The sequence below is a fragment of the Bactrocera dorsalis genome, chromosome 4 (genome assembly GCF_023373825.1).
Source record: "Bactrocera dorsalis isolate Fly_Bdor chromosome 4, ASM2337382v1, whole genome shotgun sequence".
NCBI classification, from domain to species: Eukaryota; Metazoa; Arthropoda; class Insecta; order Diptera; family Tephritidae; genus Bactrocera; species Bactrocera dorsalis.
The window spans coordinates 6,035,234-6,060,228 of NC_064306.1; the positions used below are offsets into that span (position 1 = coordinate 6,035,234).

Sequence of the window (24,995 nt, forward strand, 5' to 3'; positions counted from 1 at the left end):
CATTTAAAAAATCTTCCGAATTAATTTTTTAAGTATTTAATATAAATTAAAAAAAAAAATTAAATGATTATTTTAAAATTAAAATAAAAATAGTATAGAATTAAAGTTAAAAGATTTTTTTTTTTAATTTTAATTATTTTTTTATACGTTAATTTTTTATTTAAAAATTAATTCTTTTTTTTCAATTCTAAAATAATCATTTAAAATTTTAAATTTCTATTTTATTTAAATAAAAATAATAATATAAAATAAAAATGTACGTATGTACGTAAGCAACAAAATTAATGAAAATCGTCTTGATTGATTTAAAAAATTTAAAAATTGGAAAACAATATTTTTGACTAATTAAAATAATTTTAAAATTAGAGAAATTTAAAATTTAGATATAAAAAGTAAAAAAAAAAATTTATTAAAATTATTGATTGAAGATTAAGCAAAAATTTTGATATACAAAAAATTTTTAAATGAAAAAAAAATATATATAAAAAAATTTGAAATGAAAAAAAAAAATAAAAATTGAATACGAAAACTTCATTAAAAAAATATTACGATGAATTGAAAAATTTAAATTTGTAAAAATTAATAAAAAAAAGTTGTATATTAGACATTTTATTTAGATATGTAGTATGTATATACACATGTTACATATAAATACATGTAGTATGTACATACATACGAATACACACAATGTGCACGTGCATTGCATTTCTTCAATTTCATAGCCTACCGCGTGGCGCTTCAACGTTAATTCATTCCTTGCCGCGTTCGCAGTGATTGGCAGCTGCATTATAACCAATAAATATGCATATGTATGTGTATATTGTGCTTTGTTGCTCCAAGAATTTTGCATTTGACTTGCAACAAGCGCTGCATGTGGCTGCCACTGCGTCACTCTGACGCTCTTCCGTCTCCACTCACCACTTTATGGCTTAATCCATTTATTTTCAACCACACTCTTTGTTTCTGCTTGCAGATATAATGACATTTCGCCGCTGGAAAATCATCATTGTTCAATAGCATTCCGCTTGCTGGAGCATCCTGAGTGTAATATCTTCAAAAATTTCAGCAGCGACACATTCAAGTGAGTACGAAAATGCAAAACATAAATTTTTAAAACAAAAAAGTGAACGAAAATATTTAACTCGATTTCACTCGTTGCTCGTACAACTCAAAGACAAACTTAAAAGTGAATATTTTCATTTTAAAGCCAAAATTGAATATGCCAAGTCCTTGCTGCGCTGCAGTTTATGTGTGTGCTTGTGTGTGTGGTGTTTTTGTTGTGTGCGTGCAAAAGTTTATCATTTATTTTCCCGGTCATGAATTTTGCAAGAGTTGAAATTTATTTTTGGGTTATCATTTTCAGTGCGCTCTTGTTGCGTGTGTAGTGAGTGTGAGGCGTTGCAGTTGAGGTGTAAAGTTTCGTTTACGCAAATTTCATTATATTGCTCAAACTTCTGTAGTGTGGGTTGTATATTTCATGCGTACTCTTGATACTATATATGCAGGGTTACTCAACTGGTTTGGCCCGTTTTTTAATTCAATTAGAGTTAGTAAATATATTTTCACTAATATTATCCCGGTTCTTAACTGTCTATTTTAGCAATGGAATCGACGTTAGACCTCTCTTCGATGCTTGGTACATACATACATATTCTTTTCTCACAAAGTTTATTCTGCTGGAATTTCGTTTTGATCCTCGAGCTTGCAGTGTCCGAACGAAGTTATAGCTGACACGAGATAAATAAGTGAGGATTGCACCCGCAACCCATGCTCTAACTGACCCTAACGTTCAAGTCCTAGATAGCTCCATTCCCTGGTCTCTGGTTGAGTAGGTATTGTATCGTTCAGAAGGAGAGTACAATCAGTTCAAGAGTTTACTGCCTCCTAAGATCGAGTAGCCTACCATACAATAATTTTTAGATATTCATATCAATCATATGCTGCCGAACTAAGACCTTAAATAGATGGTAAACGATTGAGACTCCGTATACAGATTTTCAAACTACATATATTTACTTCCCATTTTCTTCGATAAAAAAGTCAATAATCTTCCAACCCCTGTTTTTATAATCAAAACAATTAAGAACTGGCTAGGTGGACAGCAAAATGTGTCCTGCAGATCTGAATAAATGGCAAAATATGGAGAATGTTTAAGCGATACAGTAATGCAGAATGAGTCCAATGAAATATGACTATTTATAGTTTTAACGGCTCCCTATCCTCTTTATCCTATAACTTTCTGTTATAGTTACCCACTTACCAATTGTAAAAATAAAAACCAGTATTTTATAGGTATTCAGTGAGTCATCCCCTTGCAGAATGAGCTCTCTGGAATTGGTAAGCTTGGAAAGAAGTATACGAGTATATGCTATATGATTGTAGATAGTTTTGACAGGTTTGTTAATTTACTTCCTTTGGTAGTAATCATCTCAGATGAGTTCTCGCTAGTTCATGAATAACTCTGAAATATCGTGTTTTATGTTATATCCTCAGTTATCGCTCTTGCTTTTTACTCTACTTACCAATTAAGCTCGGAAAAGGTACTCCTCTTTTATAGTTAGTCAGTGAGTCACCTCATACTGGTAGCCTCATTTTCTCTAACCGTAACTGGTTAGACTATGCAAACTTTTGAAATTTAATGATATCGAAAACTCTTATCATATATACAACCAACTATGTCTAAGTATAGATTGCTTTAACCGAAAATGAGGCTATAACTAGGAGATGACTCACTGACTTCCAACACGAGACTTCCTTCTACAAGCTTCTTTAATGGTTTTGAATTTGGAAAAACAGGAAAAATTTGTTCCTTCTCCCTCTGTCTCTATCTTTCTCTCACACTCTCGCTGTCTCTCTCTCCCTCTATCGCTTTCCTTTCACTTTTTCCCTCTATCGTTTTCTCTTTCTCTCTCTCTCTCTCTTGCTATCGCTTCCGTTTCTCTTTCTCCTCTATCGCTTTCCCTTTCTCCATCTATTTCTCTTTTTCCCTCTATTTCACTCAAGCGGTGTTCCATTAGTTTATAGAAAATTAGTGAAGGAGTGTGTTAGAATGTTAATCCAGTCTAGTATGAGGCTATAAAAATATCTCTTATCTGTGAGGATCGAGTTTAGTAAAAAAAAATTCCATCAAACTTAATATAAGTTTGGTTCTTGATAGATTCTACTAAAACATCTTTGAAGATGATAGCGCTGATGTTCAGGAACCAATCATAATTAAGTGTGGTGATGATCTTTTCAAGTGATTACTAGCAGAGCTCCCTGAGTTGCGTACGAATTTAAAAAAATAAATATATCTTTATATTTTATATACATATATATATTTTTTTTATATGTATATAACCACTTATACATAAAATTTGAAAACCTAAAAGCTCCCAATTCTGTTAGGTATAACCCCATACCCAAAAATTTAACCGAAACACACGCTATAACCCTAATTTTTATGAACTCGCGTTTACTGTTGCATTATAATAACGGTTATCTGTGTGGAAATTTTCTGTAAAAAAAAAATACAAATCCATCCTTTACATACATATGTGCGTGTGTGTGTATGTGGCTGTGTGTTTGCTGCGTTGGTGAATTACTAAAAATATGTCCACTAATAAAGCCAATATTTATGCCATGCCATGTGGATGCCACACGCCGTTATTGCGCTGCGTTTGGACATAAGCATTGCGCTCATCATAAATTAGCTATTTAATCAAATTTCGTACAAATTATGACAAAATTTTATAACTCTATTTGCGTGGTGCCAGCCAACAGCGCCTAAATATATGCTATTGCTATTATATTGAAGCTGACGGTGCTAAAAAGCAAATACACACGCATGTACATATTAACAAATACATGTATTTGTATGCAAACATATTTGCTCGGAATTATTTGGCTTGCTGCAGGAAGCGAAATAATTTGATGGTTATGCATAAGTATGTATGTATTTGTATATTATATACATAGGTACATATATATTTTTGTATATAACTCAATATATACTCTTATATGTATTTGTATGTATGTCAATGTATGTACATATGTATGCATTCTCAAATTTACTTTGACGCCGCGTCCAGCCATCCGTAGCATATCCGCAGGCGCTTTTAATGCTCAACTGATAAAAATGCAGTTGCCATAGAGACTTGTATGCCATATTGGCATAAAACAAAATTTTATGTTGCAACTGTGACAGCTACTAATTTGCAGCTGTCAGATACATACCTATTTATAGACATATACGCATATACATACTTATGAAGAAATTGTCGGTGTATGTGTGTAAATGCATTTTATTCAGGCTTGCAGCAGTTATCTGCGTGCTCACCACAAATGATGCAGCCAGTGGTAGCGTAACGTAAAATTTTTGGGCATACGCATATACATATACAGTCATATGTACGTATACGAGTATACGTATGTAACAGCATATCATACGTAAATATTCGGACGCGGTTGGGGTGACCTGAAACTCAGTTTGTGCTTCAATTTATGATAAATCTCACATGTGGTTATGTGTGTATGCCTTTTATTACATATGTGTGTAGTTGTGCACTTTTGTATATACATACATACATACATGCATTTGCTACAGCCCCTTAAAATATGCAGCTCTTAATGACGTGCATGATTCTAATGCAAAATTTTATCAGTTTTCCAAAAAATCTGAAATTTTGCGCTAGCACGTATACATACATGCATACATATATACAATATGTATAAGTAATAGAGCTACATAAATTCAAATAACGAGGCCTATGTACATTTGTTTTGAGCAATTTTGTAGGCTAACATGTTACTGTTATGTAATGTTATTTTATTAAATTTTCTCTTTATTACAATTTTGATTTTAGTTTTTATTAAATATTTTTTAAAATTGATTTTGTAATTTTTAAAATAATTTTTGTTAAAGTTTTTCCGTAACTGCAGGCATATTTTGCAAATTAAACATGTGTGGCTGGGCTTTCAACATTTTTATATAGTAAATTGTTTTGTGATTTTGCGTTTTAAAAACTATATTTGAGCAAATTTTTGCAGTTTTTTATATTTTATTTTTAATTTTAATTTTTTTTCAATTGTTTAAGAGGTTTTAAATTATTTTACCTTGTTTTTAATTATTTTACTTTATTTTAATTTTTTTAAAGGTTTTTTAAATTATTTTATTTTATTTTTTATAATAATTTTTTAACTTTTTTATTTTTTTATTTTTATTTTATTATTTTTATTATTATTATTTTTTTTTATTATTTTTTTTTTGTTTTTACTTTTTTTTTATTAATTTTTAACCTTTATTTTTGAATAATTTTAGAAAATTTGTTTTTCAAAAATTTTGAAAGTCAAATATTAAAGCAAAAATCGCCTCATAAAAATTACCAAAAAAAATTTGTGACCGAATAATTTAATGCGGTAACCAAAAGTTTATAATTTATACATTAAATTAAATTTTTTATTTTCCATTTTAATATTTTTTATTTTAAATTTAAAAAATATATTTTTTATTTTTTTTTAATTTACATACATACATTTACGCAAAGGTACCTGTATTTAAGTTATTGACATTAATTTTAACTCAAATATTTTTAATCACCGCACAACCCGCTATTTGCCAGCCAAAACACACACACACATTTCATAAATTTTTAAGCGCTTTCAATGCAATTAATTAAATGTAACTATTTAATGCAAATATTGGGCATTTAAGCTGCGAGAATTTGGCGCATTAAAAGCGCATGCAAAATGCAAAAATAATGCCAGGACAAATAACGGTAATTTAATTAACTAAATATGCTGGTCTATAAAATTATATGCAAGTCAGCCACAAGCGCATACACACACACACATTCATAGACTCACAATTATAGTCATTTGGGTGTCACACGCTTATGGAATTTCAATAATCCAGCAATTTCGTAGCAATTAGCAGTCGAAATCAAGTTTGACAAAATGCAGCCAAAAATTTACAATAATAATATTAATGAATATATATGTATATGTGCAGCCTAAAAATGTCTGACAAACCGAAATTCATTTATTTTAATAATGCAAGCGTTAAAAGTGCGGCTTAATTAATATTTATATGCTCATTTAACGGTAATACCTAACCGGGTGTGTGGCAATAGGTGTTGCAGTGTGTGTTTATGTGAGAAAAAATGTGTGTGTGTAAATCATTTTTACGCTGTGGTATTTGCCTTTAATAATGCATCCTAAATGTATGCTATATTAATTTACAATGCCGTCTGGACTGCTTAGTGCGTGTGTATATGTGTTATCGTGTTATTTTTTAGTTTTTTGTTTGATTAACGGGCGCCAGCAGTTGATATGTTAAGTCTGGAACTGAACATCCAGAAAAGTTATAAAAAAATTCAAAATCGTTTTTCACAATCCAACAAATAATAGCAGTACAATTGTATCACAGCTAATTGTATTGTTTGTGCAGTAATTAACTGTGAAATTGAGCGAAGAATTGATAAATTTATACTTTCATTTTATTAGCTTTTAAATTTATGTAAAGTTTAAAATATTTTCTCCGGAAATTTTTTTTACTAATGAAGAAAAAATATGTTGTCAAGTACTAGTGAAAAATAAAATTAACAAAAAAAATTGTTTGGAAATTTTTCTGCAAAAAATTTGTCTTTTTAATAAAAAAAAAATATATATTTCTCATATTTCAATATAATATTACTTTGATCAGAAAAACATATTTTTTCCTGCATTCACAATTTCAATGTAGTTCACAATAAGCTTACTTGCACTAAACATTTTTTTTTGTAATAGTAAAAGTATTGCATTTTACACCAAATGAAACTTAAAACACGCCCGATTTATCAAACACGTTTGCCATGTTAAGTTATTCACAAATATTTCGAAAAAATTGAAATACATATTATTCTTATAACTATATTCGTACTTTTTTAATAAATTGTTTAGTTTTTTTTTTTTAATTGTAAATTACAATTTTTTCAGAATTTTTATTTAAAAATTTTGACTTGCAAAATTTGACTCTATATTCTTTTAAACGTTTGCTTTCGTTTATAATTTTTTTAATTCATAAAGAAAAAATATATATTTTGAAATTAAATTAAAACTAAAAAAAAAAAAATATTTTATCTTAAGTTAAAATTTATGTTTGTGTATCGAGAAAATTTGCCTTTATAATGTTTTAAGCTCTACATTTTTAAATTGTGTTATTTATCGTAGTTTCATTTAATTTTTCTCAAATTGAATTTGTTTACTCTTTTATAATTTTACCATTTTTTTTTTGATTACTTTAATTAGTTTTGTAAAATTTTCGTTTTTAACCTTTTTTATTATTATAATATTTTTTTTATTATTTTCAATTTATTTATTTTTTTATATATTTTTTTATTTTTTTTTATTATTTTTTTTTTTAATATTTTTTTTTTAATATTTTTTATTTCTTATAATGTGGTTGTTTTGGGTTTTTATACTATATTTTAGTATATTTTTTTAAACCTTTTTTTTATTGTTATAATTATTATGTTTTTTATTGTCATTTTGGTTTTTGTATTTTTCATAAATTTTTGATAATACTATAAAAAATTTTCTTGCCGTTGTTTTGTTTATTTAATTTTTTTATATTTTTTTAAAATTTTTTTATATTTTTTTATAATTTTTTTATAATGTTTTTTTATAATGTTTTTTTAATCATTTTTTTATAATGTTTTTTTAATTATATTTTTTTAATATTTCTTTTTATATTTTTTTTAGCATTTATATTAATTTTATATTAGCTACTTTTTGGTTCTTCTTCGATAATTGTCACAAATTCTGTATTTCTTATATAAAGTTTGTAACATTTGATTTTTTCCTTTGCTGTTATTATTTTTTATTTATTCTTCATTTTTTATTAAACTTCTTTCTGTTTTTTTTTTTAAGAATATTTTTTAATCAGTTTTATTATTTTTTATAATTTTTATTATTATTTTTATTATAAATTTTCATTTTTTAAATTAATTTTATAAGATATGGTGTTTTAACCTTTATTTTATAATTTTTCATATTAGGCACGTTTTTTGCTTTTTTATTTTTTTATTAGATTATTTAACTTTTTTATTATATTTTTTTTGTTACATATTATTATTGTTATATATTATTATTATTGTTGTTTTATTTTTTGGAAATTTTTTATTATTGTTTTTATTCGATTTTTTTTTTTAATTTTTTTTGTTTCTGTTTTTTTCATTTATGTTTATTGTAAATCTTTTAATACTTGTTTTTTAAATTTATTATTTTTATTTTGTTCTTTGATAATTTTTTTATAATGTAATAAATTTTGTTGTTGTTTTTTTAATTTTTTTGAATACATATTTTTTTAATTAAATTAACTAAAGCTTACAAATAAATGAAAATTATAAAAGAAAAACAAATAAAAAGAAACAAAAACAAAAAAAAAATTTACAATTTTCATTTATTTGTAAGCTTTAGTTAATTTTTTAATATTTCTTTTCCTTCTTTCTTTTCCTTTTTTGTTATCATTAGTTTTTATTTATTTTTCATTTTTTATTCTAATGAATTTTTTGTTGTTTTTTTCTTGTTTAGATTTTTTTTTTCATTAATTCTATAACTTTTATAATTTTTATTTTTATTATTAATTTCTATTTTTTAACATAATTTTATTAATTTTCTAAAATCAGGCTTTTTACCTTCTTTATTATTTTTGTGCTTTTGTGCTCTTTATTAATTGTGTTTTCTTTTAAAATTTGCGCTTTTTTTTATTATTTTATTTATTTTTCCTATTTTTTTTGTAAAATACAGCTTTTGTTGTCTTCGTTTTGTCTTTTTTGTTCTTGTTTTTAATTAAATAAATTTCCGTTTTTTTGTGTTTGCTGTTTCATTATTGATTTTTCTTTTATTTTCATTTATGTTTATTACTTTAATCTTTTTGACTTTTTAATTATCGATTTTTTGTTTATTTTATTAATATTATTATTTTTTGCTATTTTTTATTAGGTTTTTATTTATATTTTTTATATTGTCCCTTGTGTAATTCAATAACCATTCTGATAACAAAACAAACACTAAAACTGCAAAAAATGGTTTTAAAATAATAATGTCTGTTTTAGAATAATATTCAAATAGCATTTTTATAAGCTTCTCTAATTTTAAAATTCTAACCACATCGTCATCCTTCATCATCCTTCATCTGCATAAAAACACATCTTCAAATTTTCTTCTGCAAATATATTTTTTATTTTATTCTAAAAATTTTTTACATTTACATCTCAATGTTTCTATTTGCTTTATTATAATTTCTTCTCCTTCACCGGGTTTTTAATTTACCACTCCGAGGTCGCACCTTCCGCTGAAAAGAAAAATAATAATTTTATATCATCATTATTGCATTAAAATTTTAATATTTATATTTCTTAGTTTTAAGTTAATTTATACTTTAAGTAAAATATTGAACATTTTAGAGTTTCTAAACAATATTTGATAGTTTGCTAATTTTAAATATTTTCTTATAACAGCAAACAATATTAATATGTCTGAAAGGAAAATGTGTGTATTTTCCCAATTTTTTTTTTGCGAAACCGGCAGCAATAATTGAACCTTTGAGAACAACTAAAATTGCTATTACCTTTTTCCTACATAAATACTTTACTAACTACATATACATACATATTTTCTCAATAACATTGTAGATCTATAAAGTATAGAACTATTTTTAAAGTCTACAGACACCGATCAATATCAATCAGAATTTCAATTCAAGAGCGCGGCATTTCCGATAAGAAAGCATTAACTATTTTTCATTTATATTTATATAGAAGCATATAGCTTTATATAGTCGGCTTGATTATGTTTACAATATAAAATTGTGAATCGTATCAGCTGAAAGTGATCTGTGCATTCTCACGAGCCACGGTTAGGCGATAAGCTTCTTTCTGTGCTGTGTCAGCACAAAACAAAACAAAACAATTCGCAAAAACACGCCGCGCTCAAAAGAATCAATGAGAGCGGTAGAAATCGCTTATCAATGGCTCGGCGACGCGTTAAAGCGCTTTTAAATCGGGTTTTCCAAAACGCGCACAGTGAATTCAGTGTGAAAGTGTACGCAAAACTGAGCAGTTCTATCAAAATGCTAAATATTTGTAGGCGCGTGTTGTTTACTCGTATGCTCTTAACCTTGCTCTTGCTGGGCTGTGTAAATAGTGACGTCAACGCCGCGACCGCTGCGGCAACGAATGAACGCACATCAACGTACGCGAATGTGGACCACAGCGATGCAACACCTGCACCCACAAGCGCGCCCAGTAGCGGTAAAAGTACACCACCTGCTTGCGCTGCAGATTATTGGCCGCGTCAACTGGACACCATGCACGCTTATGTAGACGACGTAATGTGGCCTTGCGACGATTTCTATGAGTACGCATGTGGTAATTGGCGCGCGCCATATCAATTGCGCGCGCGCGGTGCACATGACACACTGAGCGCCGTCAAAGCGGATAATAAACAGCAATTAATGGCATATCTATTGGAGAGGCAAGGGGCGCTTCATACAGACTCGCGCGCAACGATGCAGCGCAGTGAAAGGGTTGCAGTGCGTTTCTTCAATGCGTGCGTCGAGCGCGTTACGGGAGAGAACAGCTACACCGGGCGCTCACATTTAAATGTGGAAGCCGCCACATTGCGCCCATACACCGACGCGCTACGTCGCATAAGTGACTGGCCGGTGCTGAACCCCAATTGGGAGACGATCGACGCGAACAACACGCTGAATTGGGGCATATATTTGAGCGCGGAGCTGCGCCGCTACGGCGTGCAATCTCTGTGGCGTTTATTAGTCACCAGCAACTGGCAACAAGCGGAGCAACAGATCCTCTACATTTCGGCGGCAGCGTTCGATTTGCTCAAACCAACGCGCAACGCGGCGCAATACGACAGCGACTCGGAGTACGTGTACAAACGGTACGTGAAATATTTAATGCTGGATTTGGGCATGCGTGTGCGACGCGCGCAAGCTATTGCCAGCGAAGTGGTGGAGTTTGAGAAACGGCTCTTTGAGCTGGTGCCCAGCGAGAGCTTGGTGCTGCTGCGCGAGCCACAAACGTTGTCGTCCTTAGCGGCTGAGCTGCCCGAATTGAATTTGCGTGAATATTTCGGTGTGATTATGCGTGATATAGCCGATGAATTGCCCAACGATTACGCTGAACGTCTGCTAATTGTGGCAGATATACCGTACTTGCGCAAGCTTCGCGATTTCTTAAAGCGCACTAAACCGGAGGTGCTTGCTAAATATCTGCTGGTGCAGTTTTTGGCGCACTTCGAGGTGAGCTTACACGATGAGGAGAGCTTTCAAGAGCAGCGCGATTACTGCCTACAACAACTGCATGCTTTTCTGCCAGCGGAACTAACGGAAATGTTCATGCGTCTGCAGTACGGCGACAGAGGGGATGCAGCTAATTATATGGCGCATACGGACAGTGCTCTGAACGACATTTTCACAAAGCTGAAAATGCAATTTGAACACTCGCTGAACGCCACAAATGTTTTTGAACGCGACGCGCTCACCAAATCATTGGGTATGGAGAAGCTGCATGCGATGCGCTTGCTGCTGCCACAAGCGGCAAACGTCAGCAAAGCTCATCTACCATCCACAATCGAGCTGAGCGGCAACCACGATGCCAATTTGCTGAAATTGTGGCGTTGGCGCACGCATAGTCAACTGCATGAAGTGCTCGAAACGTTGCTGACAGGACGCAGCGCACCGCCTGCCTACAACAACTACGGACCACTGGATGTGAATGCCTACTATCGGCTGAAGAAGAACGCCATCGAACTGCCAATAGGTATATTGCGCGCGCCCTTCTACCACAGCTGCCTGGATGCAGCGAAAATATACGGCAGCTTCGTCTACATCATTGCGCACGAGCTGATGCATGGATTCGACTATGACGGCCTCAATTACGATCAGGCGGGGAATATGGTCGGCAACTGGGGCGCCAAAGCGATAATACGATTTGGCACTAAATCGCGTTGCTATCTCAGTGAGCGTTACGACGACGGCGAGGTGACGTTGAATGAGAATATCGCCGACACGGAGGGCCTGCGCCTCGCTCTGGAAACCTACAGGCGCAGTGTAGGTGAAAATAACACCCTAACGACGGCACAGCTGAAGCTCTTCTTCCTGAGCTTCGCGCAAACGTGGTGTGGTACGAACGCGTCGCGCACCAATAATCTGCACGATGCGCATAGCGTGCGCGTCAACAATGTGGTGAGCAATTTTGAGGAATTCGCGTCGGCATACGGTTGTGGCAAGCAGAGCCCCATGAATCCACCCTACAAATGCAGCATATGGGCCGAGGAGTAGCGGAGTGGGAAGTCGACCTTCTGTATATCATGGTATAGTTACAGTATTCCATTGTATATACCGTTATTTGTAGATTACAATAAAGCTGTGCATGGAGCATTGGAAAGAGAACATCGTGGTTTGATTTGATAGCTTTGTGGCGGGCTACAGGGATGCTTGCGATGAACCCTTTAGGTCTGTGGTTCTACTAGAAAGGGTTGATCCAAAATATTGCGGTCAAACTTGTTACGGGAACAGTAGAGCGCTTAGGGATAGTAACAAAACTCAATATCTTTCTTCAGTGGGTCATTATTAGTAGCCTTTCACACCTGGCTTTTTGATAAGGGGTTGTTCGTGGACCAATATTTTGGTACTGTTTTCAAATTTTCTTACACAAATAGTTCTATAACGCCATCTTTTGGCATAGAATTCTCAACCCATATTTTGGAAACGATATTTCTGGTTTTTGAAATCCTCTCTGGTGCTCAGAAGCCTAGAGAAGGTGATATCCCACTTTTGTACTGAAATTTGGGAAGGAATGCGTTTTTAGTATGAATTTTTCGTAAAATTCTTGGGTTTTTACCTCTATTGCCGCCTTATTTTGCTTTTAGAACGCGTTTGGGGGCTGAAAATCAGCCATTTTTCATATTTTCGAAACGGGATTTCTGGTTTTTGGAGCCTAGAGAAGACGATATCCCACTTTTGTACTGAAATTTGGGAGGGGATGCATTTTTAGTACGAATTTTTCGTAAAATTCTAGGGTTTTACCCCTATTGCCTCCTTGTTTTGCTTTTAGAACGCTTTTGGGAGCTGAAAACCAGCCATATTTCAGATTTTGGAAACGAGATTTCTGGTTTTTGGAGCCTAGAGAAGGCGATATCCCACTTTTGTATCTAAATTTGCGACGGAATGCATTTTTAGTGGGAATTTGTTGTAAAATTCTAGGGTTTTACCCCTATTGCTTCCTTCTTTGCCTTTTAGAACGCTTTCGGGAGCTGAAAATCAGCGTATTTCATATTTTGGAAACGAAATTTCTGGTTTTTAAAGCCTAGAGAAGGCGATATCCCACTTCTGTACTGAAATTTGGGAGGGGATGCATTTTTAGTACGAATTTTTCGTAAAATTCTAGGGTTTCACCCCTATTGCCGCCTTATTTTGCTTTTAGAACGCTTTTGGGTGCTGAAAATCAGCCATGGATAATGAAAAGGAGCTAAAATAGGGCAATACTTCATTAAGAAGCCTTTTCCGCAAGAAATCTATGGGTGTTTCTATATTGTTTCTTCGTTGGAAGGTTTTTTCTAAATACGAGTTTGTATTTTTGTGCTTTTGTAGCTCTATCCTTGAGGGGAAAGAGGTATTTTATGGAAAATTTTAACTCTAAATTATTCACATTTCAGTTAAATTGAAGGTTTTACTAAATTTTTGGGTGCCCACCCAACATCCACTCAAAAAATTACTGAAAACTTCAATTTAACTGAAATTGGAATATACTTCTCCATAAAACACCATTTTCCCGTTAAAAATTGAGCTACAAAGCACGAAAATACAAAATCGTGTTTAGAAAAAACCTTCTAACGAAGAAATAATATAGAAACACCCATAGATTTCGTGCGGAAAAGGCTTCTTAATGAAGTATTACCCTATTTTAGCTCCTTTTCATTATCCATGGCTGACTTTCAGCTCCCAAAAGCGTTCTAAAAGGTAAAGAAGGAAGCAATAGGGGTAAAACCCTAGAATTTTACGAAAAATTCCCACTAAAAATGCATTCCTTCCCAAATTTCAGTACAAAAGTGAGATATCGCCTTCTCTAGGCTCCAAAAACCATAAATCTCGTTTCCAAAATATGAAATTTGGCTGATTTTCAGCTCCCAAAAGCGTTCTAAAAGCAAAACAAGGAGGCAATAGGGGTAAAACCCTAGAATTTTACGAAAAATCCGTACTAAAAACGCATTCCTTCCCAAATTTCAGTACAAAAGTGAGATATCGCCTTCTCTAGGCTCCAAAAACCATAAATCTCGTTTCCAAAATATGAAATTTGGCTGATTTTCAGCTCCCAAAAGCGTCCTAAAAGCAAAATAAGGCGGCAATAGGAGTAAAACCCTAGAATTTTACGAAAAATTCCCACTAAAAATGCATTCCGTCGCAAATTTAGATACAAAAGTGGGATATCGCCTTCTCTAGGCTCCAAAAACCAGAAATTTCGTTTCGAAAATATGAAAAATGGCTGATTTTCAGCCCCCAAACGCGTTCTAAAAGCAAAATAAGGCGGCAATAGGGGTAAAACCCTAGAATTTTACGAAAAATTCGTACTAAAAATGCATCCCCTCCCAAATTTCAGTACAGAAGTGGGATATCACCTTCTCTAGGCTTCTGAGCACCAGAGAGGATTTCAAAAACCAGAAATATCGTTTCCAAAATATGGGTTGAGAATTCTATGCCAAAAGATGGCGTTATAGAACTATTTGTGTAAGAAAATTTGAAAACAGTACCAAAATATTGGTCCACGAACAACCCCTTATCAAAAAGCCAGGTGTGAAAGGCTACTAATAATGACCCACTGAAGAAATATATTGAGTTTTGTTACTATCCCTAAGCGCTCTACTGTTCCCGGAACAAGTTTAAGCGCAATATTTTGGGTCAACCCTTTCTAGTAGAACCACAGTCCTAAAGGGTTCATCGCAAGCATCCTTGTACCCCACCACAAAGCCATCAAATCAAACCACGATGTTCTCTCTCCAATGCTCCATGCACAGCTTTATTGTAATCTACAAATAACGATATATACAATGGAATACAGTAACTATACAATGATATACATAAGGTCCACTTCCCACTCCGCTACTCCTCGGCCCATATGCTGCATTTGTAGGGTGGATTCATGGGGCTCTGCTTGCCACAACCGTATGCCGACGCGAATTCCTCGAAATTGCTCACCACATTGTTGACGCGCACGCTATGCGCATCGTGCAGATTATTGGTGCGCGACGCGTTCGTGCCACACCACGTTTGCGCGAAGCTCAGGAAGAAGAGCTTCAGCTGTGCCGTCGTTAGGGTGTTATTTTCACCTACACTGTGCCTGTAGGTTTCCAGAGCGAGGCGCAGGCCCTCCGTGTCGGCGATATTCTCATTCAACGTCACCTCGCCGTCGTCGTAACGCTCACTGAGATAGCAACGCGATTTAGTGCCAAATCGTATTATCGCTTTGGCGCCCCAGTTGCCGACCATATTCCCCGCCTGATCGTAATTGAGTCCGTCGTAGTCGAATCCATGCATCAGCTCGTGCGCAATGATGTAGACGAAGCTGCCGTATATTTTCGCTGCATCCAGGCAGCTGTGGTAGAAGGGCGCGCGCAATATACCTATTGGCAGTTCGATGGCGTTCTTCTTCAGCCGATAATAAGCATTCACATCCAGTGGTCCGTAGTTGTTGTAGGCAGGCGGTGCGCTGCGTCCTGTCAGCAACGTTTCGAGCACTTCATGCAGTTGACTATGTGTGCGCCAACGCCACAATTTCAGCAAATTGGCATCGTGGTTGCCGCTCAGCTCGATAGTGGATGGCAGATGAGCTTTGCTGACGTTTGCCGCTTGTGGCAGCAGCAAGCGCATCGCATGCAGCTTCTCCATACCCAGTGATTTGGTGAGCGCGTCGCGTTCGAAAACATTTGTGGCGTTCAGCGAGTGTTCAAATTGCATTTTCAGCTTTGTGAAAATGTCGTTCAGGGCGCTCTGCGTATGCGCCATATAATTAGCTGCATCCCCTCTGTCGCCGTACTGCAGACGCATGAACATTTCCGTTAGTTCCGCTGGCAGAAAAGCGTGCAGTTGTTGTAGGCAGTAATCGCGCTGCTCTTGAAAGCTCTCCTCATCGTGTAAGCTCACCTCGAAGTGCGCCAAAAACTGCACCAGCAGATATTTAGCAAGCACCTCCGGTTTAGTGCGCTTTAAGAAATCGCGAAGCTTGCGCAAGTACGGTATATCTGCCACAATTAGCAGACGTTCAGCGTAATCGTTGGGCAATTCATCGGCTATATCACGCATAACCACACCAAAATATTCACGCAAATTCAATTCGGGCAGCTCAGCCGCCAAGGACGACAACGTTTGTGGCTCGCGCAGCAGCACCAAGCTCTCGCTGGGCACCAGCTCAAAGAGCCGTTTCTCAAACTCCACCACTTCGCTGGCAATAGCTTGCGCGCGTCGCACACGCATGCCCAAATCCAGCATTAAATATTTCACGTACCGTTTGTACACGTACTCCGAGTCGCTGTCGTATTGCGCCGCGTTGCGCGTTGGTTTGAGCAAATCGAACGCTGGCGCCGAAATGTAGAGGATCTGCTGCTCCGCTTGTTGCCAGTTGCTGGTGACTAGTAAACGCCACAGAGATTGCACGCCGTAGCGGCGCAACTCCGCGCTCAAATATATGCCCCAGTTCAGGGTGCTGTTCGCGTCGATCGTCTCCCAATTGGGATTCAGCACCGGCCAGTCACTTATGCGACGTAGCGCGTCGGTGTATGTGCGCAATGTGGCGGCTTCCACATTTAAATGTGAGCGCCCGGTGTAGCTGTTCTCGCCTGTAACGCGCTCGACGCACGCATTGAAGAAACGCACTGCAACCCTTTCACTACGCTGCAACGTTGCGCGCGAGTCTGTATGAAGCGCCTCTTGCTTTTCCAATAGATACGCCATTAATTGCTGTTTGTTATCCGCTTTGACGGCGCTCAGTGTGTCATGTGCACCGCGCGCGCGCAATTGATATGGCGCACGCCAATTACCACATGCGTACTCATAGAAATCGTCGCAAGGCCACATTACGTCGTCCACATAAGCGTGCATGGTGTCCAGTTGACGCGGCCAATAATCTGCTGCGCAAGCAGGCGGTGTACTTTTACTGATACTGGGCGCGCTTGTGGGTGCAGGTTTTGCATCGCTGTGGTCCACATTCGCGTAAGTTGAAGTGCGTTCATCCGTTGCCGCAGCGGTCGCGGCGTTGACGTCACTATTTACATAGCCCAGCAAGAGCAAGGTTAAGAGCATACGAGTAAACAACACGCGCCTACAAATATTTCGCATTTTGATAGAACTGCTCAGTTTTGCGTACACTTTCACACTGAATTCACTGTGCGCGTTTTGGAAAACCCGATTTAAAAGCGCTTTAACGCGTCGCCGAGCCATTGATAAGCGATTTCTGCCACTCTCATTGATACTTTTGAGCGCGGCGTGCTTTCGCGAATTGTTTTGTTTTGTGCTGACACGGCACAGAAAGAAGCTTATCGCCTAACCGTGGCTCGTGAGAATGCACAGATCACTTTCAGCTGATTCGATTCACAATTTTATATTGTAAACATAATCAAGCCGACTATATAAAGCTATATGCTTTTGTATAAATATAAATAAAAAATAGTTAATGCTTTCTTATCGGAAATGCCGCGCTCTTGAATTGAAATTCTGATTGATATTGATCGGTGTCTGTAGACTTTAAAAATAGTTGTATATTTTATAGATCTACAATGTTATTGAGAAAATATGTGTATGTAGTTAATAAGGTGTTTATGTGGGAAAAAGGTAAGAGCAATTTTAGTTGTTTTGAAAGGTTTAATTATTGCTGCTGGTTTCGCCAAAATTGTGACAGAAAAAAATATAAAATAAAATGTAAAGTATATGTAACTAATTTATTTCAAAGAAAAGTTTTGTCGATATATTTATTTGATTTGCGGCGAAAGAAAATATATTTTGTACAAAAGGGAAGCTGTAAGAAAATATGTGCCTGCTAAAAATATGATTAATTTTCAACAGCCTTCAAATAAAAAATTGTCTATGAAAAAATAATGAAACAATATATGAATTTTAATATTTTATAAAAAAAAAAAAATATTTTTGAAGAACAGACCTATTTTCAATAAGAACTATTATGAAAGATTAGTAATTTTAAATATATAATAGCAATATAAAAATATAAATAATTAAGGGCATAGTATATAAAAAAAAATATTTTTTCAACAAAAAACCGCTTAAAAAGATTATTTCATAAAAAAATATAAAACAATATTATATTGAAATCAGAATGCTTTACTGTACTTCAAAATGTTTATTTGTTTTACTGCACATATGGTTTTTTAATTTAGTATTTTAAAATTTTAACTGAAAAGCCTTTCAGGCAACCAAAATGTCTCATTCTCTATATTAGAAAAAATTATTTTTTTAAATAATAAAAAATTTGAAGTAAAAAATTTTGTTTTCTAAATGAAAAAATTTAAATTTGTAAAAAAAAAAATTGAAAAAAAATCTGAAAAAATTGGGTTTTCTAAATAATCAAAAAAAATATGTGAACTAAGAAACAAAAAATTCCTAAGAATACAAAAAATATAACAAAATTATAAATAATTTTTTTTTTGTTTTCTAACTAAAAAAAATGTGAGTGAAAAATTAGCTTTTTTTTAAGATAAAATAAAATTCCTAAACAAATTTAAAAAAAATCTTAAAAAATTTATTTTTCTAAATAATAGAATAAATTTAAATAAAAAATTGAATACTATTTCTTTGTTTTCTAAATAATAAAAAAAAATTCAGGTAAAAAATATTTTTTTTTTTTTAATAAGAAAACAAAACTGGTAAAAAAATCTTTAAAAAAATTGTTTTTCTAAATATTAAAAAGAATTGTAAACTAGGAAACAAAAAATTCCTAAAAAATATAAATAAAAATGTTAAAAAATTAGAGAATATCTTTTTATTTCTTAAAACAAAAATTGTAAGGAAAAAAATGTTTTTCTGAATGAAAAAAAAAACAAACTTCGTAAGATAATTTCTTTAAAAATAAAAATAAAATTAAAAAATAAAAATTTTAATTAAGAAAAAATTTAAAATTAGACAGATTATTAAATTAAAAAAAAAAAATATTTAATTAAAAAAAAAAAATATTAAATAAAAAAAAGTATTAAATAAAAATAAAATATTAAATAAAAAAAAATATTATATTAAACAAAAAAATTAAATAAAAAAAAATCCTTAAAAAAATAAATTAAAAATTTTTTTAAAAATATACTTTTCCAAATAATAAAAAAATATATAAACGAGGATACCAAAAATTCTAAAAATAGTAAATTTAATTTTTTTTGGTTCATGAAATAATATAATATTGCGTAGTCGAAAAAGTCTTTTCGTATTTTGTCAATAGATGTCGTTGCAGTGGTATATCTCCAGTGCTACTAAGGTGGAAAGGTGAGATTTCAAGCTTAACCAAAAAATTAAATTCGAGGAAGTTGAAAAAAGTTACAGCTGTTCAAAAATGAGTGAAAATAATGAAGAAATTCGCTGTATTTTGAAATTTTTGTATAAAAAAGGGAAGAATGCCAAGCAAGCCACCAAAGAAATTTGTGAAGTTTACGGACGCACGACTAATACTACATTTGTTTATAGCAAAAGTTCGCGTTGCACGAAGGTTTGCGCATTCACTTTCATACATATCTTTAGCAATTGTTGCTTACCATTTTTATTATAACGGCAGTCAAAACTTATACATATATTTACATAAAAGCAAGTATATATATTTATATTGTATATATGTGTGTGCATTTATTTATTTATTCGACAAGCCAGTCAGGCACAGCAAGTCGAAGAACAATAAATGTCAATTATCAGAGCGAAAAGCGAGCATTTCGGCCACGCCATTTTCGGTCAGCAGGCGCAGACAATGCGGCGCAGCTATTAAATAGACACACACACCTACACAGAATTATTTTATATAAATGTGCAACTACCCATGCACACCACACACCCCCTCACTCGCAAAGCAGTAATGAAAAAATGTAACTCCGTTAGTCTAGCAGGCCGCCGCACACAGGCTGCTCGCGACAGTCGTAACGGTACATGAATGCAACAGTTTACAATGCGACCAACTGTGGTCAGTGCGACAGTGTTTTAATTGGACACACTCACACAAGCGCGCACAGCCATAACGGCAAATTGTTGCGCTCCACAGCCCCGCGTTACCCCTGCGACCGTTATTTTTGCTCAGCGCTCACTGTTATTTGGCCTAGCCAGCTGTATCAAACGTGAAAAATATAAATTTTTATATAAATCCGAGCCGCTGACCATTTATTGCCGTGACGCTGACGCTTTTATGCCTACCCACTCATAATGCCAGCAACAAGAGCACATGTGCAACCTCATACACACACATATAGGCATACATTGACATGTACGAAATATGCTGCTAAAAATAATTGCTTTTCCACGTGCGACATGACCCAGGATAGCTGTGACTACACACACATATACATATATACTCGTATGTACGTACACATATTTGCATGTGAGTATGTGTGTGTGCCCCAACATTGGCGTGCATTTATTTTTAACCTCCACTTTGGGGTCTAGGCTTTTTATAGCCACATTGGTACACTGCATTTCATTGCAATTGTGTGGGTATATACATACCATATGTACGATTTATATGTATGTATATAAAAGTATGTACAAATATACATACAAAATGTGGAAAGCAAGAAATTAATAGCGTTTTTGCTGACGTGAAACAAAAACTTTGCTAAAGTTATTAAAGTAATTATAGCTTCTGACTTCACTGCGTGAGCTTAATTTGCGAAAAAGCTCAAGAAGCTCTTTCTTGTCAGTTATAATTATGTAAACTTTGGTTGAATAAAGAAAAATTGGCAATAAAATAGTTGCAGAGCAATGTTTGCCAATAAAATAGACAAAAAATGCTAGCTAAGAAAGAGACGACGTAAAAATGTGTTCCATACACAGTAGTAGTAACAAAAAAAAAAAATACTAAAAAAATAACAAGTACTTAAAAAAAAGTACTAAAACTTTTTTTTACCAAAAAAATACTAAAGCACTTCTTATTTACTAAAAAGCAAAGTACTGACAATCATAATATGAATTTTTGAAGTAGTGCCAAAGGATAACACAACTTATTTAAAAAAAAAATAAAATAAAAAAATCTTCAAAACTTATCCAAGATTTTTAAAAATTTAGTAAAATAAAAAATTAAGCGAATACTACTAAAAAATCAATTCATAAAATCAAAAAACAGGTCTCGAAAATAATTTAAATTTTTACAAAATTTAGCACAAAAAAGTATCAGAAATTATTGTACTAAAAATTTTAAGAGATTTGTACTAAAAAGTACTACTAGATAAATATAAATTGGTATGTATGTAAAAGGTAGAATATTTTTTCTAGCAAAAAAAGTACTAAAAATCTACCAAAAAATTAAAATAAAAAATGCTAAAAAATTTTCCAAAATTTTTAAAAATTTAGTAGAAAAAAAATAAAAAATTTTTAAGCGAATTGTACTAAAAAATTTAAAAACTTTCATAATAAAACAGTGCTCGAAAATTATTTGAACTTCTACAAAATTTAGCACAAAAAAGTATAAAACATTTTGTACTAAAAAATACTAAAAATTCGAAAAGAATACAAGTGTACTAAAGATGTATAAGAAATAATTGTACTAATTTTTTATTTATTATGTTTTTTTTTAAATTTGTACTAAGGGCGCTAAAAGTGTATAAAAATTTAAAATAAATAAGAGCATTAAAACTTTCTGAAAAATTTAGTACCACAAAAAACCAAAACGTTGTTTTACTAAAATGAATTTTGATGCTAGTAAAAGGTACTAAAAGATCTACACAAGTCGAAAATATAATTATAATAAACAAAAATAGCAACCGGAGCTCTTCAAAAAAGGTACTAAAAACTGAAAAAAACTGTTGCAGTACTTCTTTATATGCTCAAAAATATTAGTACTCAAATGTAAAACATATTTTTAGTACGTTAATTAAATGTTCAAAAAACAGCACATTCGTTTTGAAATGTGGAAAAATAAAAATTATTCCATATCCAACAAAATATTTAGTACACGGTATTTTTAGTACAATCATCTTTCTTTAGTTTTGGTTGCGGGAAAACTTAAGATGGAATATTCATAACACATAAAGCTGAAAATTATGAAATTTTGTAAAAAAAAAAAATATTTTCAAACTTTAATTTTTAGTACACAAGAGTTTTAGTACTATCATAGAAAAAAATGCTTCATCTATTTAGAAAATTTATGTAGAAATATTTAACACCTAAAAACATGAAAGTTTTGAAAATTATAAGAAAAATGTAAAAAAAATAACTATTTTTAGTACACAAAATTTTTAGTACCACAAAAAATGTCGCTATGCTTTAGAAATTTAAACATAAGTAGGTATATTCAAAACATAAACTGACGAACATTATGTAATTTTGTTACAAAAAATCTGTAAAAAATGTTTACTAATAAAAATTTTTAGTACACAGGAATTTTAGTACAATCTTTGAAGAAATTTAGAAAAAATAAAGCTTTTAAAAAAATATGAAATTTAAAAAAAAAAAAATTATATGTAGGCACACTTGAGTATGATTAAAAAATATAAAATTAAAAAAGATTTAACGGATTTTTTTACGACAAAATTTATGAAGAAAAAGCTAAATTTTCAATATTTTAATTTTTCTTTAAAGGCAGCGACAAAACTTAGCCTAACCCCACTAAAACGAGCACTTATGCCAAAATATCGCTGGCTTAGAGTTAAGCAACGCTTACCGCTAAATTAAACGCCAAAAATCAAAACATCGGCGCCTTTTAGCGTAAATCTGCATACAGATACAGATCCTGGAAAATCCATAACAGACGTCTGCAAGTAGAAAAGTTTAGTGAACGGAACAAAGCACTTTGCCATTCGCATGCTAATAAATAAGTGCCATAAGCCAATCTGCGTCGCGTAGCGCAAAGGAGCGAAAATATGGAAGAGTGTGTGTGAGAAGGCACTGAAGGCTGTATTTGACTATGGCGGCACTTTGACTGGCTTAAAAGGCGGCTGGCTCTTAAAGTGAATGTACATATGTATATACTAAATAAATATACATACTTATTTACATATATGTACATATATTATATGACTCGCTACTTCACTGAAACACGGCGCACAAGTCTGTGACTATCTGTTCTTAGTAAAGTCTATGTGTGCTTAAGCACTAGTATGAGCGTGTGTGAAGTACTTTTTTCTACTGCCGCCGGCCGCAAAACCGACTGTTGCTTTATGGTATATTTGACTTTCCGATCTCGTACGCTTCGCTTGCTTGATTCACGCTATTCTTCTCTATTTATTTTCATTTTTTCTATGGTGTTTTCGTATGCTTCGCTGCCTGACTGTGATTTGCGTTCATTGTCCTGTGCAGTCGGCATATTTTTTCGGGTGTTGCACTGGGATTTCGTTTATGCGGCTGCCTTTTAAAAATGATGTTGCAAGGACATTACAATTCGGATTTTTATTATTGTTTTTATGCTGCCTTTCAACTTTGATCGTTATGGTTTTTGTTATTTGAGGACTGAGAACATACATACATATATGCAAAGCCTAAGTCATAGGAACTTTGTCTGTCTGGGATAAACAGAGAAACCAAGATGAAAGTAAAGTAAACTTTGCACCGCTGATGTGCTTTTTAAGAGCGCTTGCCTTACGCACAAGAATTCAAAGCACCAATACTTTTGAGTGTCTATAAAATTGTGGTTTAGCTAGAAAATACTGTGGTTTGACTAAGCCAATAATGTTATTGCCTGTTTATATATACATATACATACATACATATGTATATAGAAATATACATATGTTTTCAGCGATAATGAAATTTTGCTCCAAAATGGCTGGGAAAGAAAGTCAATAAATGCAAATGTTCTGTCAATGAGACCACCCTCGATAAATTTTGAACACATGCAGTACTAAAAAATTGTTTCAATAAATTTCTTCACAAAAACTTGAAAATTGTTAGAAGTTACTTAAAAAAATAATATGTACATAAGAACCATAGTCTAGTCTATAGTCTCGATACATATCGATTTATGGATTTAAAATAAGTTTTTTTCATATCATAGCTTATTCAGCTAAAACCAACTAAAATAAAAAAGTACTAAAAATGTACTAAAATTTTAGAACAAAAATTCTTGTATATCAAAAGTAAGTTTTTTTCTTGGACGCTCATAAAATTTCTTAAAAATTAGTACTAAAAATGTATTAATATTTTAGTACAAAAAGTTCTTGTGTACTAAAAGTATAAAATAGTATTTTTTATTGTACGCATACCAACGTTGTTAAAATAAAAATTGGTACTAAAAATGTTCTAAAATTAAAAAATCCTTTTGTACTAAAAACTACTTAAAAATCTACTAAAATTTTAGTACAAAAAGTTTTTGTGTACTTAAAATTCATAATATTATTATTTTTTTCTTAAACGCCCATCAAAATTCTTACATTTAAAATAAGTACTAAAAATGTACTAAAAATTTTAGCAAAATTTATTGCTAAAATTATGCAAGTGCTCAAAATATGGTACTAAGGTATAGACCTAAAATTTAGTACCAAAATTTTTTCCCAACAATTTGTACTAAAGACATTTTACTATATTATAGCACAAAGTACTCAAATTCATTACCAAAATATATTGGTAGAATTATGCAGCTACTCATAATATGGTTATGAAGGTATAGTACTTAAATTTAGTACCAAACATTTTTTCCAAAAACTTGTACTAAAAAAAATGTGCTAAATTATAGCGTAAAGTACTAAAAATTGTTCATGTTTTTATCAAGATATATATTCAGGTACTTAAAATATAGCACTAAAATTTAGTACCAACAATTGTTTAATAAAATTTG

The 24,995-nt window shown here is 32.6% G+C and overlaps 3 protein-coding genes and 1 long non-coding RNA gene across 10 annotated transcripts in view; 2 read left to right on the forward strand and 2 right to left on the reverse strand.

Annotated features, from left to right (window-relative positions):
• LOC105232119 (high affinity cGMP-specific 3',5'-cyclic phosphodiesterase 9A) overlaps positions 1–24,995 on the forward strand; it is a 194,434-nt gene that overhangs the window by 151,555 nt on the left and 17,884 nt on the right. For all 7 annotated transcript variants that reach the window (XM_011213727.4, XM_049454463.1, XM_049454462.1 and 4 more), the window contains one exon: positions 974–1,081. In XM_011213727.4, coding sequence (XP_011212029.2) covers positions 974–1,081 — 108 coding nt within the window. The remainder of the gene's footprint in view (positions 1–973; positions 1,082–24,995) is intronic.
• Positions 9,145–24,995, reverse strand: part of LOC109579954 (uncharacterized) — a 182,400-nt gene continuing 166,549 nt past the window's right edge. The window contains exon 4 of the long non-coding RNA XR_002184042.3: positions 9,145–9,313. This is a non-coding gene — a long non-coding RNA (uncharacterized LOC109579954). The remainder of the gene's footprint in view (positions 9,314–24,995) is intronic.
• LOC105233363 (neprilysin-4) lies at positions 9,662–12,433 on the forward strand. The gene has a single exon (XM_011215437.4). The coding sequence runs from the start codon at positions 9,989–9,991 to the stop codon at positions 12,320–12,322; it is 2,334 nt and encodes a 777-aa protein (XP_011213739.2). The 5' UTR covers positions 9,662–9,988; the 3' UTR covers positions 12,323–12,433.
• Positions 15,029–17,531, reverse strand: LOC125778108 (neprilysin-11). Its single transcript, XM_049454467.1, has one exon. It carries the CDS (start codon positions 17,471–17,473, stop codon positions 15,140–15,142), a length of 2,334 nt encoding a protein of 777 aa, XP_049310424.1. The 5' UTR covers positions 17,474–17,531; the 3' UTR covers positions 15,029–15,139.

Bases quoted from the DNA above. Each gene is read 5' to 3' on its own strand.
- LOC105233363 (XM_011215437.4), top strand. From the start codon at position 9,989: ATGGCTCGGCGACGCGTTAAAGCGCTTTTAAATCGGGTTTTCCAAAAC.
- LOC125778108 (XM_049454467.1), bottom strand. From the start codon at position 17,473: ATGGCTCGGCGACGCGTTAAAGCGCTTTTAAATCGGGTTTTCCAAAAC.